Source organism: Zea mays, chromosome 2 (genome assembly GCF_902167145.1).
Source record: "Zea mays cultivar B73 chromosome 2, Zm-B73-REFERENCE-NAM-5.0, whole genome shotgun sequence".
NCBI classification, from domain to species: domain Eukaryota; kingdom Viridiplantae; phylum Streptophyta; class Magnoliopsida; order Poales; family Poaceae; genus Zea; species Zea mays.
Genome location: NC_050097.1, coordinates 219,573,156 through 219,594,358, shown reverse-complemented (window position 1 = coordinate 219,594,358; position 21,203 = coordinate 219,573,156). Strand labels below are relative to the sequence as shown.

General features: G+C 42.5%; 4 protein-coding genes and 1 non-coding gene across 7 annotated transcripts; 3 read left to right on the top strand and 2 right to left on the bottom strand.

The window, feature by feature from the left end:
- The first annotated feature begins 1,083 nt into the window (after positions 1 to 1,083).
- Positions 1,084 to 4,228, top strand: LOC100193408 (calcium ion binding). Of its 3 annotated transcripts, XR_002266910.2 has the most exons (7): positions 1,084 to 1,495; positions 1,771 to 1,860; positions 1,944 to 2,180; positions 2,319 to 2,421; positions 3,059 to 3,288; positions 3,623 to 3,740; positions 3,847 to 4,207. XR_002266910.2 is itself a non-coding variant. In NM_001358726.1 (6 exons), exons 1-6 carry the CDS (start codon positions 1,170 to 1,172, stop codon positions 4,055 to 4,057), a joined length of 1,197 nt encoding a protein of 398 aa, NP_001345655.1. In that variant the 5' UTR covers positions 1,167 to 1,169; the 3' UTR covers positions 4,058 to 4,210. The 3 variants fall into 3 exon arrangements, 2 of the variants coding, with proteins under 2 accessions (NP_001345655.1, NP_001132003.1); NM_001358726.1 differs by lacking the exon at positions 3,623 to 3,740 and having other exon boundaries at positions 1,167 to 1,495; positions 3,847 to 4,210; NM_001138531.1 differs by lacking the exon at positions 3,623 to 3,740 and having other exon boundaries at positions 1,172 to 1,495; positions 2,314 to 2,421; positions 3,847 to 4,228.
- A 2,161-nt stretch (positions 4,229 to 6,389) lies between these two features.
- Positions 6,390 to 8,884, bottom strand: LOC100217191 (uncharacterized). The gene is made up of 2 exons (NM_001143551.1): positions 8,722 to 8,884; positions 6,390 to 7,512 (listed from the first exon to the last, which is right to left on the bottom strand). Exon 2 carries the CDS (start codon positions 7,466 to 7,468, stop codon positions 6,665 to 6,667), a length of 804 nt encoding a protein of 267 aa, NP_001137023.1. The 5' UTR covers positions 7,469 to 7,512; positions 8,722 to 8,884; the 3' UTR covers positions 6,390 to 6,664.
- A 413-nt stretch (positions 8,885 to 9,297) lies between these two features.
- On the bottom strand, positions 9,298 to 13,856 carry LOC100282641 (xylulose kinase). Its single transcript, NM_001369014.1, has 11 exons — positions 13,370 to 13,856; positions 11,995 to 12,646; positions 11,776 to 11,864; positions 11,130 to 11,194; positions 10,945 to 11,000; positions 10,733 to 10,853; positions 10,564 to 10,638; positions 10,320 to 10,373; positions 10,090 to 10,184; positions 9,829 to 10,003; positions 9,298 to 9,706 (listed from the first exon to the last, which is right to left on the bottom strand). Exons 1-11 carry the CDS (start codon positions 13,429 to 13,431, stop codon positions 9,462 to 9,464), a joined length of 1,689 nt encoding a protein of 562 aa, NP_001355943.1. The 5' UTR covers positions 13,432 to 13,856; the 3' UTR covers positions 9,298 to 9,461.
- Positions 13,857 to 16,432: 2,576 nt separating this feature from the next.
- On the top strand, positions 16,433 to 19,194 carry LOC103647875 (thymidylate kinase). Its single transcript, XM_008672373.3, has 6 exons — positions 16,433 to 16,780; positions 16,892 to 17,224; positions 17,351 to 17,462; positions 17,563 to 17,622; positions 18,041 to 18,145; positions 18,546 to 19,194. Exons 1-6 carry the CDS (start codon positions 16,734 to 16,736, stop codon positions 18,654 to 18,656), a joined length of 768 nt encoding a protein of 255 aa, XP_008670595.1. The 5' UTR covers positions 16,433 to 16,733; the 3' UTR covers positions 18,657 to 19,194.
- Positions 19,195 to 20,096: 902 nt separating this feature from the next.
- TRNAL-CAG (transfer RNA leucine (anticodon CAG)) lies at positions 20,097 to 20,177 on the top strand. The gene has a single exon. It is a non-coding gene; the product is annotated as a tRNA-Leu (tRNA).
- Positions 20,178 to 21,203: the final 1,026 nt, after the last annotated feature.

Genomic DNA, 21,203 nt, shown 5'->3' with positions numbered 1-21,203 from the left:
GACGACGACAGGAACGATGCATAGATCTAACCATGCTATTATTTTGTAGATCACTTTTTGATTGACAAAGAGAAACATAATTATTATTCCTATGTTAATCTTTAAATTGCATTTCCAAAAGAAGTTTTAAACATTATAGTCCATTTGCGGTTCAGTTTGATTTTCCTAGGTGTAGGTTAGCTGAGCAAACAAGGGGGAAGTTGATGGCTCGCGGCCACTGTGGCACACAGCCGTTGTGCTCGCTGGATAAACAAAAAATATTTGGACGAATAAACAAATCAGTCACAAACAAAAAAATCTGGACGGACAAAATTAGCGACATAAACGAAAAATCTGGACAAAAAAACAAATCAGTGACAAAGACAAAAAGTATTATAAAAAACACTCACCATGTTGATCGAACCCACAACCACAAGGTTAAGAGCCTTGTGCTCTACTGACTAAGCTAGACAGGTTTTGTGTACACAATTGTGCTCGGCGCCAAGATCTATGGCGCCAAGCTCGGTGCCACGTCGACGTCACGACGTCCGTTTGTGACAGCGCAGCACGTACCTCGGCGCCATAGGCTACAGCGCCGAGCAAAGAGTCCAAAAATGATATTAAAATTTTCTAGGGTCTAAACGTGATTTTTTCCAAGAAAGGACCAAAATGCAAAAAAATCGGGAATGTCGGTGCCGACTGCATGTTTTGGGCTTATCTGTCAGCGGGGATCGATGTACATCTCCCACTGCGAGCTTTCTCAACCTGGAACTGAAAGTAAAGACTAAATAACTTTTAACATCACAATATATACTGTATCTAAGAACTCTGTATCCTAAAAAAAGAAAAAAAATATAAAGGCACACCATATTACAAAAAGAAATATATGGTCAACATGTTTGGTTCTAAATAAAATAAATGAACAAAGCACTATTGATCGTGACCGGGAAAAAAAACTTTTGGCCCAGGCCCAGTGTGTTTGCACATACTTGACAGCTTGTACTTGTAGCTGAAATAACCTGCTGCTCACGGGCTGCCGAAAAGCGCATTGGGTCCAAATTGCCCAACTGTGCTATTAGGCTGACCCAGGGGCTAGAGCCCAATACAGCCCATAGCAATTGTTCTCACCCTCGCCCTCTTCCTCGTATCCACTCGCGAAAATAGCCAAAGAGCACATTCCCTTACCTGCCATGGCGATCCATCCCCGGACCACCGGCGGTCGCAGGCAGCCGCTGCCGCTACCCCTGAAGGGGGCCCTCCTAGCCGCCATCGCTGTCGCGACGGCTCTCTCCGTCCTGTTCGTCCTGTCCTTCACGGACACGCTGACCTTCACGGACACGCTGCCCTACCTGGGGTTCCGGCCCCGGGACGTCGACAAGAGGGACGGCAACCGGAGGTACCTCTACTGGGGAAGCCGCGTAGACTGCCCCGGCAAGCACTGCGGCTCCTGCGCGGGCCTCGGGCACCAGGAGTCCAGCCTCCGCTGCGCCCTCGAGGAGGCCCTCTTCCTCGACAGGTAATTTCGTGCCGTCGCTTCGCCCCTCTTCTTCTCTTCTCCCGCATTGGTAGAGGTCGCTAGGTGGCCCTTCCCTTGGCGTCCAGAAACGTGTGCCCGGTGGCTACAGATGGCCGTGTCGGCTGAATTCCAGATTGCATCGATCTGATAGTCAGTTATTGCAAGATAGGAAGCACCAAAGCAGATTGGATGAAAACAGGGGCTCTGTTATTTCAATTTCACCAATTCGTTTGCAATGTGGAATTATGCTAATGTGCAATGGCCCCGTTCTGCAGGGTGCTTGTCATGCCTGCAAAGATGTGTCTCAGTTCAGTGCACAATACAAAGGGGGTCCTTCAATCAAGCAATGCAACTTCACAACAAAGGTTTTGCTTCTTAAGCACCAGACCTGCATATGCACATTGTTTTTCTTTTGTCAAGTCAATACTTAAACTCCATGTCTTTGCAGGTGGGAAACAGGTTCTTGTGCAATGGAATCCTTATACGATATTGACCTCATATCAAGAACCGTACCTGTTATTTTGGATAATCCACGGTCATGGTACGAGATAATATCAAGAAGTACAAAACTCGGTGAGGATGGCTTGGTGGTGCATGTGCAAGGGGTTAGCAGAGCTGAACTCAAACAAAATTCAAATTACTCTGGTGCTCTCCTCATAAACCGCACAGCAAGTCCTCTTGCTTGGTAAGGAATAAGGATGCTTGTTCCCTGCAAGTCTACCTGCACCCAAAGAAATAGCTTAATTTTATAGTAACGCTCAATCACTTCTATTATGTAATGCATAAAATTCAGGTATAGACTTTAATCATCATTACAGTTCAGGTTTATGGAGTGCAAGGACCGGACCAAGCGGAGTTCTGTGATGTTGCCATACACTTTTCTGCCAACAATGGCAACAAGGAAACTGAGGGATGCAGCAAACAAGGTATATTATTAAGAGATTGACTTACTGATTTGTTTTACAAATATTGAAATGGAAGTGACCGCCAAACCACAGGAAAGCAACAATTTCCCAGCATTGTCTTGCTTACCTCAAAACTCTATTCTTGAAATTTATTCTGTTAACCTATCATTAGCTATTGTGTGGAAATATTATCTCTTCTTGCGCCTCATGGAGAAAGTAGTACCATCAGTAATTCAATGTACCCAATTACTAGAGTAGCATTTTGTCAGATTCCCACTTAGAAGCACTCATGTTTCTACGTCCTGTTATGAACGTCTCTATACTATTCTGTACACAGTACACTGTTGTAGTATTTATATTATTTGAGTGTTGCATGTTATGTGTCATGCGCAGCTGCTGTCCCCTGCTAGTCTGCCCTTTTAAACTTGCTAGCAAGCTGTGAATGATTACTTCATTCAGTATGTTCTCATCTCTCATGCTTCCATGACATGTCATGTATGCCACATTTATTCATAGAAAAGGGTGCAGCATGCACATCTGTGCATGGATGTTCAGGGAGAACTTAATATCTCCTGTGTATTCAATATTCTTTTGGTAATATTGACTTATTAAATACAGCGTGCTATTCTCTGCTTATAAATCCGTGTGCTCTCTTCAGATGAAAGAGATACTTGGTGACTATGATGCTATTCATGTGAGACGAGGTGACCTACTGAAGAATAGGAAAGATAGATTTGGAGTTGAGCGAAGTCTTCATCCTCATCTTGACAGAGATACTCGCCCTGAGTTTATCAAGAAAAGAATCGCAAAGTGGATTCGACCAGGTCGCACTCTTTTCATTTCCTCAAATGAAAGGACCCCAGGCTTCTTTTCATCTCTATCAGACAAGTAAGACTGATACCGTGTACCTACTCTTTTTGCACATGTTGGCTTCTTTTCATCTCTGACAGACAAATAATATTGGCACCCCACACCTACTCTTCTTGCACCTGTATCCCATACATCAATAAAAATTTGAGGACGTCGCTCCATTGGTGTATATACGCCCCGTAGCTGTCTTAATAGATGGAAATACCAGACCCTCTGGAGTTTGGGCAACTTGTGAGCGTCCTGGTTTGAGCCTGGGAGAGCTGTCTCTCAACTAGATGTTGTACCAAACTATGCTTTGGTTCTAGTATGTATTACTGCTTGACCAATGCTTAATGATTTCTATTATTTTCAGGAACTGTATTCCTGAATGATTACCTAAGTAATATATTTCAAATGTTTAAAATATCCCCTGAGTGATGGATGGTTTCATCTTTCCCAAGTAACTATCACCATGGACTGCTAATATAAAAGTAATATTTGCACAGCAGTCAGCAATGCAGCATTATATTTGCATGTGCTCTCTTGAGACAAGCTATGACATTGTTTGTCTCTTATGGTGGCACGTTGTGCATGCAGGTACAGGCTGGCATATTCATCTAACTTCAGCAGCATATTGAATCCGATAGTCAAGAACAACTATCAGCTGTTCATGGTGGAAAGGTTGATAATGCAAGGTGCGAGGACGTTTGTGAAGACAATGAAAGAGTTCGATGAAGATCTTGCTCTCTGCGACGATCCAAAAAAGAATACCAAAGACTGGCGGGAACCAGTTTATACAGATGACTGACGGCAGCTGTTTTGTATTCATAGATGCTTAGGTCCAACTATATCAACGACATCAACAACTAAACTTTTTAGTCCCAAGCAAGTTGGGTCTAACTGTATCACTGATCTTAAAGGTTTCACAAAGATGACCAATTACATGCCATTTATGAGATGACATAATAGCTTGAGATGGATGCATGAACTATATATGGCATGACAGGAGAGGAACAGAGAAAGCGAATGTTGTCTGAAGTCTAAGCTTGAACATCAGATGTGACTGCTCTTTTGTTCAGCTACAGTGTTCAATTGGATTGTTTTACTTCATTTGTTTTAAAAAAAGTTTACTAGGTGGTGGGAGACTGTCGTGTATGTATAGCATGTAACTGCTGTTGGAGGAGCTATCAACTGGAATACTGGATGAGATACATTACTTGCTGCTTCTGTTGCTATTTGTACTTGTGTTAACAGCATCAGTTATACTAGCTCTGTCATTCCTAGAAAAAGAGAGAATGTGGAGCATCTTGTCTTATTTCTAGTGATGTAGAAATTCGTGTTAGCGACACAGTGATATATGTAATGTATAATCAATAAGCTATAGGATATTTAGCAGGGAGTGCTTGTGACTAGCGTTGTACACAGTACTGCAAGTTCAGTGAACCCCATGCAAGCTCCCTCGGAGCATTCATCACTGTAGCTCGAGAGGTGCATCATGCATCGGTGGGTACTCCGTTCAAATATTCTCTCTCCTGTGTGGGTCAGGCCACTGCCTCCTGCTGCATAGACCGCTGGCTGGCTGTGGCTCTCTTCTTCCCCACACTCTCTCCCCCTTCCCTGCCCTAGCCACTAGCCAGAGGACGGCGTACGGCCAGAGCACTCTCCCTCTCTCATCATTATATATGCATATATGCATGGATATCTGTGCCCAGGAGCAGTGCAGGCAGGTGAATGTGGGTGCTCCAGTCCAGCTGCCTGCTGGAGAGAAGATCAGAAGAAGGTGAAGATGGTCGCCAGCAGCTGAGAGAGAAGCTTTGCCTTGCTACTTGCTAGCTATAGCTAGGTCCTTTTGGCATTACCCTCATCGCTCATGTCGCTCCTCCCTACTACTTATATATATTATAATAACAATAATAATAATTACTGGCTATGGCATACGTGTTGCTTGGAGGAGATCAAGTAGCTAGCTATCTCATTTTTTAAGAAATTTTCATTTTCCTAGAAAAATTAGTTCATTTTCTCTTCGAAAAATATAAATCACTTGAAAACATAAAGTTATCAAACTAGCCTTTAGTTATTCAAAACATTCAGCAAAGAAACTCTTTAAAAATGAAGCTATTAAACCCTAGGTAAAAAACACTCAGCAAAGAAACTTTTTGCCAAGTGTTAAAAATAAAACACCCGGTAAAATGATTCTTTGCAGAGTGTTTTTTTTACCGGGTGTTTTTTATTTGACACTCGGCAAATAGCTTCTTTTGTTAAATGCTCATTAAAAATAGTCTTTCAGGCAGTGATTACTATAACAATAATAATAATAATAATAATAATAACTGCAAGATAGCTAGCTAGCTGCAGGCCGACCGTTGAAGTGTTTGGATGGAGGGACGAGGAAGGATGAAGAGGGATGAGATGGGAACATTATAACTTGACCTGCGTTTGATTTGAAAGTCCAGAGTCAGAGTCAAAAAATATTCTTTAAAAATGGTGGATGAGTTCATCCCTCAAAAAATAAGGGACAGGGTCAGTCCAGGGTTGATCCCGTCTCATCCCTCGTTGACATCGAACCAAACACTACCTAACACTGATCGTCTGGCATCCTGGGAATGAGAGAATAACTGGGGCAGTGATGTGATTTTCCTCTGAACAAGGAATACTGGCCAGTAATGTGATTTCCTCTGAACAAACGGTGAACAGTAAGGACTGGAGGTATGAGAGAGAGATCCCACGAGGAAGGATGGGCCAATGTTAACAGAAAACTTTCTACACAGAGCAAAGGACTTCGCAGGGTACACCCTCCGTTTCGTTTTAGTTGTCGCTGGATAGTACAAAATTAAACTATCCAGCGACAACTAAAAAGAAACGGAGGGAGTATTAAAGAACGAGGCGAGGAAGATCCAGGGGTAATTAAATGATTACAGCAATATTAAGGGCTAGTTTTAAAAACCATAAAACCGGAGGGAATTGGAGGGGCTAAAATCCCCTCCTTATTCAATTTTGAATAACAATAGGATTTTAGCCCCTCTAATCCCCTCCGGTATTTAGACTCCCAAACTAGCCCTAAGGGTGTTGTTCCAGCTTATCAAACCCTATACAAATTAGGTAAGCATTCTGGGTCAGATCAGAATGCCCTAAGGCGAACAGGAACACGAACACACCAAACTTAGAAATCCATAGATGAATATCGTTACACAAAGATCATAGAATAGGAACACCTAAAAGCTCCCAAGTGCTTCTTCGTACAGGGAAAAACATCGGTACTAGCATTCAGGAAAGCAAATGCTACATTTGTTTCTTCGATTGGCAAAGCCCAGCACATGGTCTGATGATGACGAAAAGTTATTCATGAATTGAACACAAGTATATAATGATAATGATGATATTCAACATCCACACTGCTTTGTGCAGCTCATTAGATTCAGCGCCTACCACCCCTTCTTCTACTCTTCCTCCGGCTGCTCTTGTCATCCGAATCACTGTCTGACGCAGACTCAGATTCAGAAGATGCTGATGATGTGCTGTCCCTCCTGTGCCTTCTCTTCTTCTGCTTCCTTCTGTGTTGCCGCTTCTTGTCTTCAGAGTCTGAGGAACTATAGCTTGAACTGGTTCCGGAAGAGTACTCAGAGCCCGATGATTCAGAGTCAGAGTCGAACACCGAAGCAGCACTATTGCTGCTATCTGAATCACTCGGCGATCGATGCTTCCTCTTACTCTTTCCCTTTTTTCTTTCGGCTTTCTCCTTCTTCTGCTTTTCTTTCATCATCTTCTGCTCCTCTTCCTTCTCCTTTATAATATCAGGATTCTCAAATTGATAAGAAACCGGTACGCTTTTCTTCAGCTTGGGGTTCTTAAGCTGCTGCGTTCTTGAGGGCCGTGATATGTACACCCGCTCATTTTTGCACTCATATGTCCAGTGACCATGCTGGAAACACTTCTGGCATTGGGTATATGCGCCAACAGAAGAAGTTTCTGAAGCTTTTGGCTTCACAGTGCCCAGCTTCGCAGCCTTCTCTGTACTCATCAGATACATCTGTCTCTTGGCTTCCTTCCTCTCCTGCCAGCGGCTTGGTCCCTCTTCCTTCTGCCCATAGGCATTCACATTGCGGGCAGCAGCAGTCGCAGCCCGTTCAGCTTGAGCCCTGCTTAATCCCTTAGCCACTGATAACGTGGCTGCCTTTATTCTGTCTGCAGCAGCATGTGGCTTATCATCATTCCCAGACATGTTGATTCACTCAGAGAGAACAGGATTATCCCAAATCAGCAACTCTGCAAAGAATAAACTTGTTCTGATCAGTAAGGACTAAGGAACTAATGAGGTCAGTCATATCTTCAATAAAAGTATAAAACGATGAAGATGATAATAATAATAATAATAATATAGGATCAACCACAAACCAGCCAGAATTAGAACATATGCATACACATTCAGACTCAACACTTTTACCCCTTTTGCTACAAGGATAAATACAATACAAGGAAAACATTTGGTCAGAGTATTTCGTACATTTCGTACACTAAATATAACAAACTAAGAGTAGATAACTAGATGTAGAAAGTAACTTGCATAATTATATCGGATCTGTAGTTCAGTTTTTACAAGAGTACATAGACAGTACGTGACCATTGGAAGTTCTATAATCAGATTATCAAGTTCTCTCACTATCACACATAAACACTAGTTTTGTCTCTCATTGTTATGTCTCACACATACAAATAATCAGATCATCATGTTATCTCTTGTTCTAATGGCTCCAATTAAGAGAGTTGTCTGAGATAAGCATTGCAGTTTCAAACAACCAATTCAGCCAATTTACCATATTATCATATATTATACCATACAAAATTCTATCGTCGTATCCTGAAAAAACGAACAGATAAGATTAACCGACAACCAATCACTAGCAACCGAGTACATTATAGAGAAAGTGTATATATCAATAACAAGCAAGAAACAGCACAATACCAAGCACTAAGTCTGGTAGGCAAGAACCAAGAGCTGTAAACTAGTACTACACTTCGCACGAAACAATAGGCGGACATCACTAATTCTACTGATAGAAAACAAACATTCCGGCGCTCCCTAGTAATAGATCTGGCGAGAAATTGACCACAGCCCCGGGCTCGAGGTGAGAAGGCAGGCGCAGGGAGGCCCTGGTGAGCTACATGCATGGTGAAGCGTCCGGTGGTGACTCCGTGGTCCCATGAAGAAGGGGCTGGCGCATCGGTGGCTCCGGAGGAGGAGATGCGCCGCGGTGCTGAGGTGGGAGGAGGCGGGCGGGCACCCGCGCGGCCAGCGAGGCAGGGACCTGGGTTTCACCTCGGAGACTAGGCGCAGCGAAGCACCCTAGAATATCCAACGGAGCGTCGAATCCCCGAGACGCCCCCAGCGCCTTGGTGAACCTAATCGACGCACGCTGCAGGCGTGGAAGATAGCGAGTCGGAGAGGGGAAGGAGAGGTGGAGCGAGCCTACTTACCAGCCGGAGCGCAGAGGAACGGAGGTCGCAAGGTCGCCTCGCCGCCGTGGACTAGGGTTTGGCGGTGCGGGGGTCGGTACGAGACGGAGGATGCCGCCCGGTCCCGGTTTGGTTCGGGAATCGGGAGATCGGTCTGGACTCTGGAGGACGAGTCTGATTGGCGATTGCCCGAGGCGGTGGCGGTGGCGGCTCCGGCTGGGCTTGACAGACTCGGTCGGACAGGTTGGGCTGGTCTGCGGGAGGACATTAGTTGGGCCGCATCTGTCTTGGGCTCTTAGATTGATGAAAATTATTGTTTCTCAACAAAAGTTAATGAAAAATATTGTCATGGCAATGCAAATTGCGTAAATCCTGCAGCTACGTTTTATCACCGCCTTAGTTTTCTCTAATTTGAAGCATGCATAGAACAATTCTCCACGTTTCGACAAACTCGCTCCATCAGATATCTGACCGAGCACAAGATTCGTTTCACCATTTGCGAAATGCTGTCTTTTTTTTTACGTGTCTCGCAACGGTGCACGGAGCCCCAACACTTCTTTTTTTTGTCTGCTGACCCAAGCGTGTAAAACCATGATCAAAACTTAAGCTCTGACCTTTAAGAAAGTTCTGCGTTATGGACGATAATCCACTTTTATTCACGAATTGCCATGAATTTGTTTCCTACGATCGAGATAATCCATACTTATTCACAAATTATTCGGTCCTGCCAGCCTCAGCAGCGCTTCATGATTTTTTTATCCCTACGATCGCCCAATCTTCTCCACCAGGCGTCTCTCGATCTCCATTCTCTTCCTCATCAGGATGGTGTACTTCTGGAGGAGCTCCCGGTCCTGCTCCTTGTCGCCGGCCGGGACTGCCAGCTTCGAGCCAAGGGAGGTCTTCTCCAGGTTGCCCTGGTACAGGCACGAGATGGGGACGAAGCTACCTTGCGCGTTGCACAGCCACCCGTGGGCAGCTCTCAGCGCTGCGCCCAGCGATGCCGAATCTGGTCATGGACAGGGACAGCGTCAGTTCAGCAGCGATATTATAGTGCCATCAGTTTTGTGTCAGGACAAGTTGGATTGGACAACCAAGTTCGTTCAGGGAGTAGGAGATTTGAGCTATTACCAGGTCTCTGGACTGTGAAGACAGGGCAGCCGAAGATCTGCGCGACTGACTTGAGGATGCTTTCGTTGGAGGATGCCCCGCCGGTTGCTATGATCCGTTTGGGAGGGTTCGGCATGCCAAACCTCTCGGCGTGGCCTCGCATCGACAGCATTTGGCCCTCAATGATGGCACGAACCTACAGGCAGGCGATGTTTAGCATAAGCATGCCAATCTGCTTGACAAGATATCATATAAACTGATACAATATTCCTCTTCGCAAACCTCGGACGGTGGGTCAAGTTCTTCCACTTCACGCTCCAACAGAGCGTCTGATGAGACGTCGTTGAGGTTTTCGACAGTGTACCGATGGAAACCCACTGCATGAAAATAAACAGTCAGTTTCTGAGTTTTAGAATTAGAATAAAGGAGGGGAAATGCTGCAATGATAATAGTTTCTGAGTTTTTTTTAGAATAAAAGACAGGAAAACACTGCAATGGTAATACATCAATACCTGGAAGTGGAGGGAGGATCTCATGGTCTTTGTAGTAGAATCCTATCTTCCCACCTACAAGCAAGAAAAATAAATCACATAGGAAAGTAACCAATTAAAGTAGTAAAATTACAGCATGTCAAAATAGAATAAGCAGGCATAAACAGGAGTAGTTTATCTCTGTAAGGTAGTACTAGAGGAAACTTGTTCGGAGAGCAGTTCATTTGAGCAAAAATGACAGTTCCCAACTTCTGTAAAATCTAACCATTTAGAGGGGGCGTTTTCTCCAGATAGCTGTTAAAAACGTCCCATGATTTGTCTGCACAGCGATTTCGTACATCTGAACCAAAATGTAAGTATCAACAGCTCAGCAATGTAATGATGACATGATAGCATGCACACTTATAGGACAATATAAAGTAAACCGCTCATACCTTCTCTGGTCAAGGAGCCATTTTTGTAGCATAGCATGACCATATAACCATTAGGCTCAACAGGATTGGGGAAAACATGTCCTTCAAGGCTTGGTTTAGCTTCTGTTGTTATCCCGAATACCTAAAATACAATAGGAGATGAATTGCATACAACCATCAGCTAAACATGCCAATTTAATCAAATCAACATTGAACACGTCTTCTCAACTTACTGTATCACTAGTACCAAGGCTAATGGCAAGATCACCAGGGGTATTCAGAGTTAAACCTACAAAAGATGCAGAGGTCTCATAAATGCTAACGTAAGAAATCATGAAACTGTTTTCACACCCATTTTCTGCTGCCAAAAAGATCACAAATGTCAGCTCATCATTGAAGAAACACTAGTCAAACCCACCTGCAAGGCTATTAGGATTATCTCCAGACCACTGAATGACCAAACAGTTCTTATCAAACTGAAACCTGAAAATACATAATGTTATTTAAGTAATTACAAAAATCTAGTACAAAGAGTATTTATTAAGTTAGTCGTTAGGGTGTATTTTTCTTATTAAACTAGCTTGTCCATTCACTTTTTTTCATAATGTTCAGGAACTTCATTTAAAACCATTGATATTTGATCATAATAAAAGGAATGATTGGTAAAAAAAATTTATGATGTGAACTCAGAGGTTTCATTTCATATAAACCCAAAAATTATAACAAAATAAATTGTGAACATATATTTGAGATGTTAAGACTTCAGAGACAGTGAAAAGTTTTCGCTCTGAATTCCTGCGTTAATAGTTTTACAATCAGAGCATGTATGCCAGTCAACAGAAACATACTGCCTGAACCATATATTATGATTGGTTGCTCAAAAACACCTAAGCAATAATGCAAACAGTAATTTCTACTTGCAATTAAAAGGTATGTCACCAGAAGAAGATAAGTACATGGTAAAGGTGATTCTGAATATATGTGGTTGCAAAACTAGTACACTACATGTTGGCTTGAGAGTGTACATTTAGCACTGCCCCAACGTATAACCAAACAAAACTTACCTTTCTACAAAATAAGGAGCAATTCGACCAGCAGCTGAATATGCTGGTGCTAGATTTCCAAGCTTTGCTTCAAGTCCAGGAGCAGTTGCCTAGAGAAAGGGCATAGTCTTGGTATTTTAGTCCATGAAATATTTTTAGACAAAAAGGCTACAGTTTTATGTTTTAAACTTCATTCAACAAATGTTTAGTGTACTATGAAATGAGCTAGCAAGTACAAACCTCTAAAGCAGACTTTGACCAGATCCTTTGCTTGATATCCATCAAGTTCATCCCCGCACCATCAGTTTCATCAATACTTGCATAGCTTCCAACAAGGATAGATGCCATGAACGAGCTCACCAAAGATATTCTCTCGGTATCTTCATAAACATCAGGCTCTGTCTGATAGATCTTCCTTATCTGGGGGCCAGTGAATCTTTCATACGCACGAGATCCTGTGAGTTTTGCTAACTCCAGTGCACCTCCAACTGCGTTCTCTATTTCTCTGCATTGCTTTGTTGTGCTACTATCCATCCATAATGGTGAGTTCATTGTAGAAAATGCATCCTTTAGTTGCGATAACAAGCTTTTACTAGCATCCAAGGAGGATAACACAGCATGGCTGCCCTTTTTCCAATAAACACTGCCATGTTGCTGCCCACTCCCAGAAACAGCCACTACCTTACCGAAGTTGATCTTTGGTTTTAGCTTCTCAAGCAGCACATCCAAAGCTTCCACCCACATAATGGTTGGTGAAAAAATGTGCCTATCATCTGCTGGGTCTCTGTACACCCCACCTTCAGTTTTGTAGTGTGGCAATTCAGAGTCAAAATTAACAATTTCAGAAGCTACTATGGTGAGCTCATTATTGAGCACCGTAGCTTTCAGTGATCTGTAACAGGAGAATGGCAGTATTAGGTCCAAGTCTAATAGTAGCCTCACAGATCTAGTATATGATAGCAAACTGAAAAATAAAATCCAGGAAGGGAATATGTGAAGCAAATGGTGCTACGATCATGGTTATCGACTTACTGGTATGCAGAATAAAGAACAAAGAAACCACATTTGAACTAGGTAAAAAAATCTTGAAAGAGACGTATTTAAGAACATTAGGTTTCTTACTTGTTTTTCATTAATTAATCAGCATCCTCTATTCAACCTCTATATTTCCTCCTCTATAGATGGTGTCCCCAAATAGAGAGGACACTCATTCGTCCTCATCTCTTCTATTCATTTTTATACCTTAGATGATGGATTAAGCAAAATTTAAAAATATATATAAGACTTTTGAGGGTACGATGAAAAACAGGAAAATATGTTTCTAATGGGTGCCTTTGACGTATAGATTACCATATATAGAGGACGTTGTTTGAGATTGGATGAGATATAGAGGAGAGGAAGAGAAGATGCAGATGAAGATGACCGATATAGATGATACCGCTGTCTTACAAGCAGATAAAAGTTTTAACCTTTTATACTCACCATCTACTGAACCATGCCCATCACTAGAACAAATGAGCGCCTGATTAGAGGAATAAGCTACACAGAGACCACAGGAAAAACAAGATCCAGTGCCCGTTTAAACTGAGAGAGATAGAAAAGGGACGAGACTTACTGAGTGGAGCTGTCCAACCCGAGGAAGAGAGAACCCTCCGGGAGGGAGTCTCGCCCGGCCATGGCCGCCGACTTTTTCCCCAGACGAAATTCGCCTCCAGGTGGGATGGGAGATGGGACTAAAAGAGCAAGAGAGCGAAGCGGAGGTGGGCGTCGACGAATGCGTTACAGATCAGAAGATTTTATGGGAAGCGGGTAGGAGGGACTGGTGAGTGGTGATGGTGACCGTGAAATACTGAAATCTGTTGGCTTCCTTCGGGTATGTTTGTTATGATTGCTAAAGAGCGGATACGGTGCCCGGGGCTGCAGTCGGTGCGGAGCGGAAAATTAGCTGACGCCCAACTTCCAGCCCACGAGGTGCGCAGCAAGCAACAGGAAGCATCCGTTCTCGGCCTCTCTGGCTCCCGACTCAATCGGCGACTCCGAACTGGCGAACTCCACCTGACCACCTCTGCCCTCCTCCGGCAGTCCGGCCACTGCTTAACGCCACAAAGCCGGCAGCCGCCCGCCGGTCCTATCTGTGAGGAGCTGACGCCGCACCGTGATTAAAGCTGAGAATCCGGAGAGAAATGGTACCAGCCTCCCAGGAAATGGCAGAAGCTGTCAGACAGTTCCTCTGGATTTTTTAGCTTCTTCTCTTCCTGGGCCAAGTGCCCATGGGTAATGCTCTCTCTAGTCTCTGCCTACGAGAAAATGATCCAAGGGTGTTTAATTCCCCCAAACAAAGGTTTAGTATATATCACATCCAGCGTTTATATATAATTTAATTATAAAATTAATCATAGAAGAAAGTTTATTAAACATAATTAGTCTATAATTAGAAAATGTTTACTATATCACAGCACTAGTTTATAGTTACAGTATATTTAATACTTCTAACTAGCATTCAAACATCCGGTGTCGCCGATAAAATTTTAGTTGGTGTATCTAAACATCCCTTACTAGATATAGATTATTTACTCAGTTGTCTAGAACAAAATTCTAATCTTTTAGATGGTGTTTGCGACTCCACTCCATGTTTTCTAGCTCTGTTCGACTGACTTTGTCAGGAGTATCTCTACTCCACAGTTGACAATATTTTGATGTGTTTGGCTTACCCAACTCCAACTCTAACTCCAAGAAAATGAGATTTTGTTGAAAAATATTTCCGTAACCCTTACCATGATATTGTATTTACGAACTTTTATTTAAGTATAAAAAATGTAATGCACCATATAAGAGATGTGTGTCAAATATATTATAGTTTAATTGATTGTTATAACATATATAATGAATATTCAACTTTAAAAATAAAAACATTTTATGCCTAGTTCCAGTACACAGAAATAGACGTATCTATCTAACTCATCGCGAAGTATATCCATAGTGTGTGCATTTAGGGATAGGCATTCGGATTACCCGAAAAATTTGGGCTGAGTAATTCAAATTTCGTGCTATAAGAATTGTTACTTAAAATTGCAGTGGATTTTAGATTACATGGAAATTCGAGTTCGAGTATTCCTGAACTATCGAATTGTTATGTCAACTTCATAAAAACACATGCAATTATAGATATATAAATTGATAATTAACAATGACACGAGTATATAACTTATGAAAATTTGGGTAATCTAGGATTTATGGGTACTGGAGGGTGTACACGAATTATCCAAAATAAGTTTGGGCTTTACGAGTGACCACCTGAAATTCCCAAACAAAATTCAGATTTTGGGGTATTTTGGGTTCTGTAACACCTAAATATAAGTTGGCGAGCTTGGGAGACAAGGAGACGCGTCGCTCTTGCCCGATGCCTAATGGACTGTTGTAACTTATTTTATTGTATTTTTAATATCATTCTCGAGGAAGATGTTTTTTGAACCTTCGACATGAGACTTGTTATGAAAAATGAACTAATTTCGTAAGGGGCTACTATCGGGGCCCCTTCTTGACCAAAGGTCCTCAAAACATCAACTCATGAGTCTGTTTTAGGTATAACAGAACAAATGCTGAAGGACACCTTCGGATGAGATGACATGCAACTGACATGGTTGTGGAGACGAAGCTACAAGCTTCGGTTCGCCGACATGCACACGTGATAAATAAGCTAGCCAAAACAGGGTGAAATGAGAATGCCCCTGTTCAACTTTGTAGCTATGCTTGTAATTTTGACGAAGTTGTACCCTACGTCTATAAATAGAGACACAATACTATACACATATACATTTTCTTAGCTCGAGAGAATTGAATCACTCCGTCTACGAAGCTGTCTTTTCCTTCTTACCTTCGTATTGTTGCTCACAAAGACGAAAGTATATCTGTAATTATTTATTATGTGAAAAAGAAATGAAGTAAAGTAATGTGCAAACAAGATGAGTAACCCATTTCGTCTTCATGCTTTATTCATGTTATTTTTTGTTCATCTTTTATTTATTCCTTACACGTTCTCCTTTTATTTAATCTCTCTAAAAAGAGTTAATTAAAGAATAAATTGGTAAACTTTTTTATTGATGTTGCGCTTTTGGTATCCCCGTAGAAGTAAAAAACAAGTGAGTAAGAACAGTCGAACCAAACAGAACTTAAAATCCTCCGGACTACCATACCCGCGGGATCCGTTAAATTTGTATGTAACAATATTTTTTAATGATAACTAATGATAAAAATAAATAAATAACTTGTAGATTACTCATTGTATGTTTATTTTGATATACATATAACGATTTTTTCTAACATCTGATAATGTATTACATTAATAACAAATGAAGTATGTTTTAATTATAATTTAATGGGAAGATGACGAAGAAATATCTCACACCAGCGTCCGTAGAGATTTTTGCGGGATATTTTTTTATCATGGAGACAATGATGAGGAACTAATTCTAAGTACATGTTCGGTTAGAAGGGGATCGAAGGGGAATGAAGGAGATTAAAGCTATCCTACATATTTAGTTGTGCATTTTAGAGTTTGACTCCAATTTATATGTATGGATTAAGAATGTAAATTAAACACCTCAATACATGTGTACGTGGGACGCCCGTGTTCAACCCTATGGTAGTCGCTGCTTTGGTCTGTGGATAGTCAGAAGTTCTAAAAAAGAGAGAGGAGAAATGGTAGGATGAGCTGAGCTGTTCTATTTTACGGACATGCGATGCCCTATGGATGGTCTAGATCATGCGCTTTTACTGACCCGACTCACTCTCTCTGAAAACTAGGAACCCCACTCCCCTCCCGAAACTACCGCCGCCGCCGCTGCCGCCGCGATCCAGGTCTCCCGCCCCGCCTGAGATCTCGACCTCTTCACTCCTCGCCGCTACTGCTCGCCCTCCCGCGTATCCTCGTCTCAGCTCTCAGGTTTTCAGCCTGATCAAACCGGTGTAACCAGCCGTGCATGATTGCATTGGTTCGGCTCGCCGGAAGAGCAGCTTCGCGGAGCAGGTGAGTCGTCCCCGCCTCCCCGGTCCCTCCAGATGCCTTTCCCAGCCAGAATACGTGCTCGTAATAATCGAATCATTGGGGGGGTGACGGTGCTTGCAATATCTGCTGCAGGGTCGGCATAGCGGCGGCGGCGGCACCCCCTCCTGTCGGCTTGTCCGTGCAGCGCCGGAGGGCGTTCCAGGGCGTGAGAATGGAGACGGGGGGAAGCAAGGGCGGCCGTGGCGCTCTGGTGGTCCTGGAAGGCCTGGACCGGAGCGGGAAAACTTCGCAGTGTGCCCGGCTGCTGTCCTTCCTCAAAGGCAAAGGCTACAATGCCGAAGGATGGAGGTTCCCCGATAGGGCCACCAGTGTGGGGCAGATGATCTCTTCCTACCTCGCGAACGATTCGCAGCTTGATGACAGGACGATTCATCTGCTCTTCAGCGCCAACCGCTGGGAGAAAAGGTAGGTGTGCTCTTCTCGCCACGCAGCTTAACCATTTCGTCGATCCGAGGGTTTCTTAGCACGCCGTATACCAAGGTTCGAAACGGCTGTAACTATGAATCTGTTGGTTTGGCTTGTCACTGCCAGAGCTTTGATGGAGAGCAAGCTACTTAGTGGAACTACTCTCATTGTAGACCGCTACTCCTATTCGGGAGTGGCCTTTTCAGCTGCTAAGGGCCTTGACATTGAGTGGTGCAAGGTGAGCTGCGTGCCATACGGATGAATAATGACTTGCTCTCTTCCATTCATGTCAATATATAGCTGCAAGCTAAGTGATGCCTATTTATCCTCTTTTATAGGCTCCAGAAAATGGACTTATTGCTCCAGACCTTGTAATATATCTTGATGTACAGCCAGAGGTACTCTATTTATACTCACTTAGCCTATTCCAACATGACAGTGTTTTAGTTTCTTTTTGATGTTTTTCATGAATTTGACTTCTGCTCCATTGCTTAGACTTATACACAGATGATGGCCACTGTTTGCCCTTAACCCAATCAATAGTCCGCTATTTATTTCTCTTTTGGAACACTGAAAACAATCCACTGTATGATTCTAAAGTATTTATATTTATTGTAAGCCAGAAAGTATGGGGAAGAACACATTTTGTTCAGCAAATTTCTTTGGCCACACTTCTATAATGCTAAATGTTGTCTGTGATGTTAAAGTTGTTACTCGACAGTACCATGTAATATATGCTACGCTCACTTCAATAGTATATACATATATGGATTATCCTCGGGCTTCATGATTGTCAATGCTAATCTAATGTTACAGAAAGCGGCTGAAAGAGGAGGCTATGGGGGTGAGCGATATGAAAAGATAGAGTTCCAAAAGAAAGTTGCAGAGCATTACCATTCACTCCGTGATTCGACATGGAAGGTAACTCAGTTTCTGCAAGAATCACCAAGATGAGGTCCTTGTATTTGCTTGGCCTCATGCCAACGACTCAGGTCTTGATATGTGCCAATCAAGGGTCTGGAATTGCAAGTGAAACAGATTCAATACCTATTTTGTTCAGTTTGCCATGATATTAGTGGAATGTCAGAGCTAATGTTTCTGTGAGCAAAATAGAAGCACCGAACAGAGAAGAAATCCATAGTGTGTGTGCCACTTGATTTTTTATTTTGTGCAAACTAGACATCTCTAACAGAGAAGAAATCTGTAGTTTGTTTAGTGCTTGTGATTTTTTTATTTTTAGTCTTTGATAGTGCTCTAGACCACAAATATGCTTCTTTTGTTACTGAATCTGAATGACAACTCATTTTCTTTTCTGTTGAAGGTGGTTGATGGTTTCCTTCCCATGGAGACTGTTGAAGAAAAACTGAGAGATTTAGCTACGAGCTGTATTCAGGACTGCCAAGGGAACCCACTTACCAATCTGGCCTGGTGAAGTGCCATTATGCACAAAGTAATGGCGGCCACACATCGTCTTGTGTGATCAACCATGGCCGGGATAGAATTAGGCATCCGGAAGCATTGGCCTTTCCATTTGCTCTATCAGTATCCCTTGTGCAATATATTTATAATCTCAAAGTGTGTTTTTTCTTTCCTAAAGTTAGGCCCTGTTTAAAACCTCTAGAGCTAATTGTTAGCCAACTAATAAGTTGTTAGCTGGTTTTAGCTGGGTTGAGACAGCTACAACTAATGACTATTTGAGAGGTATAGCTAACAATTAGTCGGTCTATTATCTGATCTGATCCGTTTAAAACCTTTCAGTTCATTTTAGATGCCAACTATTAGTTTTAGAGGTTTGGAACAGGACCTTAGTCTGTCTGCCGGTGTACGGATTTTGTGTAACGTGAAACATGTGAGAGTGCAAAACACTTAAATTTCTATGCTTCATGTACCTGTGAATGCTGCTGGGGTGAAGAAACATTGGAAAAGGAATGAAAAACAGTAGCACTAGAAATTTGGGGTTTCCAAGCAAATGAATTCAGAGCAAAACTTTACTTCAGAGCTATTTATTTCTCAATCAGGAAGCATACCAGTCTGTCTCTCAACCAAGGCCTCGCTCGTTTGTCCCAGATTCGTCCGGGAATTATACCACCCTCCTGCTCTAATTCCTGCGTATTCAAATATCTCGGGAGCTAGAGAGGAGTTCCTGCTCGTAAGGGTCCATCTTGTCTTTGAAGGCCCATGCTCTGTAGCTTGCAACTCGGTGGGCCTCTTTGAGATTTGGATTTCATCTCCTGCAAGGTCTGCTCCTGGGTCACGTGGTTGACGACGTAGTCTCCATAATTTTTCACACACACTGTTCGGCTGCTTGTTTCTTCCTTGGCGCTGGCAGCCTCCCATAGGCCTTGATCCGTGCCCGTGCCACCAGGCCTCTCCTGCCTCCACAGCAGCGTTGAATTTGCCCAAGTTTTATACTTGCTCCTTCCATCCATTAAAATTCTAGCTTAAATCTGACCAATTTCATAGTAAATAGTATTAGTATCTACATATTCAAATAAATTTATTAATAAAATTAAATTTTAGTTTTATCATATTTATTTTTGCATTATGAATGTTTAAAACTTTTTAATGTAAATCAAATTAAAGTTTAGATTATTTGACTTGTCAAAAAACGAGATTCGTATTATTTCTGTGGATCACGGAAGGAGAGGTAGGTCTAAAAAGTGGCATTTAGATATGTTCACTTCTGTACTTGCCAGACAAGTTAGATTGAAACAATGACACACTGGGTACCGACTACGTAATGTTGGTCTCTAGTTTTCTGGTTGTTGGTTGAATGTTCGATTAACCAGTTAGGCATAATTGAAGATACATTATTAAGGAGAGCAGTATCATCAGTACTTTTATTAAATATATTATGACTCATAAACAACAAGTCAAGATGGCCGAGTTGGTCTAAGGCGCCAGTTTCAGGTACTGGTCCGAAAGGGCATGGGTTCGAATCCCATTCTTGACATGATTTTTTTTGCATTATTCTGTCTTTTTTCCTTTTTTTATTCTGTATCTGTTTTTTTTTTCTTTGTCCAGTTCCGAAACCGCAATGAGTAAGTTTTTTTGACTGACAGTGATTGCAGCAGTGCTCAACTTCCACTTCTTCTCGCCGACACATAACTTCTGTAGTAGAATTGGTTGACTGATACTCATCAACCACAGTGCTGCAATCTGCTGTTTCTAAGGAGATGCTCACCATGTATAATTAGTTCTACTATCAACCACAGATTCAGAGTTAAAATTACCAGACTACTCGATTTGCTATTGGTTCCCTGCATCTTCATTTGACAAGAATCGGTGCAGCAGTTGAGGGCAAGTTGGATGACCTGGTGAGCGCCATTGATGATTGATTTGACGATGAGTTTGTTTACGCGGCTATATCCTTCCTGTCAGCATCTTCTCCGTGAGAACGATGGCGAGCCGCAGCCGGCAAAGGACAAAGAGGTCCACGAAGACCACACGACTCATCGCTTTCAGAATAATTGGGCCTGTTCTCCTCGATGACGAAGCAACGGTACTGCTTTCTGCTGTACTGTAATCGTAGTGAGCTCGTTATCGCCTTGCTGTAATCGTAATGAGCCTGTTCTCCACAAGTTCTTCAGCTCCAGCTTGGATTTCTACTATGCTTAACCACTTAAAAACCTGCTTCTTGGCTTATTAGGCTGTCCAAGTCCAACTATGCCATGTCTTCCATTCCATATCATGTTTCGTTCATAAGTACTTGTCTCGAAAAATTCAGTCTCGAAATATTAAAAAAAAGGCTTGACAAACTACACTATCAGCAAATTCTCTTGAAGCATTAATGGTCAAGTCATTCATTCAGCGCGCTGTTTGTGTTGACCTCGTTAGCTGTTGCTGTCTTGCTCTGGCCTTGCGGCGGCAAATGAAGGAACAACTAACTCTGACGAATTGCACACTCCGCGAGTGACAGTAATAGCGCTGAAATGCTTCTACTGACCATTCATTCAGTTCGTTAGTCAGTCGATTCCTG

What these genes read in the sequence shown, in the direction of transcription:
- LOC103647875 (XM_008672373.3), top strand. Translation starts at nt 16,734, where the DNA reads ATGATTGCATTGGTTCGGCTCGCCGGAAGAGCAGCTTCGCGGAGCAG. An exon ending in AGAGCAGCTTCGCGGAGCAG is followed by an intron (nt 16,781 to 16,891) that starts GTGAGTCGTCCC and finishes TATCTGCTGCAG; the next exon opens with GGTCGGCATAGCGGCGGCGG. An exon ending in TTGACATTGAGTGGTGCAAG is followed by an intron (nt 17,463 to 17,562) that starts GTGAGCTGCGTG and finishes CCTCTTTTATAG; the next exon opens with GCTCCAGAAAATGGACTTAT.
- LOC100282641 (NM_001369014.1), bottom strand. Translation starts at nt 13,431, where the DNA reads ATGGCCGGGCGAGACTCCCTCCCGGAGGGTTCTCTCTTCCTCGGGTTG. An exon ending in GGGTTGGACAGCTCCACTCA is followed by an intron (nt 12,647 to 13,369) that starts GTAAGTCTCGTC and finishes CTCCTGTTACAG; the next exon opens with ATCACTGAAAGCTACGGTGC. An exon ending in GAAAACGCCCCCTCTAAATG is followed by an intron (nt 10,374 to 10,563) that starts GTTAGATTTTAC and finishes TCTTGCTTGTAG; the next exon opens with GTGGGAAGATAGGATTCTAC.
- LOC100217191 (NM_001143551.1), bottom strand. Translation starts at nt 7,468, where the DNA reads ATGTCTGGGAATGATGATAAGCCACATGCTGCTGCAGACAGAATAAAG.
- LOC100193408 (NM_001358726.1), top strand. Translation starts at nt 1,170, where the DNA reads ATGGCGATCCATCCCCGGACCACCGGCGGTCGCAGGCAGCCGCTGCCG. An exon ending in GAGGCCCTCTTCCTCGACAG is followed by an intron (nt 1,496 to 1,770) that starts GTAATTTCGTGC and finishes CCCGTTCTGCAG; the next exon opens with GGTGCTTGTCATGCCTGCAA. An exon ending in AATGCAACTTCACAACAAAG is followed by an intron (nt 1,861 to 1,943) that starts GTTTTGCTTCTT and finishes ATGTCTTTGCAG; the next exon opens with GTGGGAAACAGGTTCTTGTG.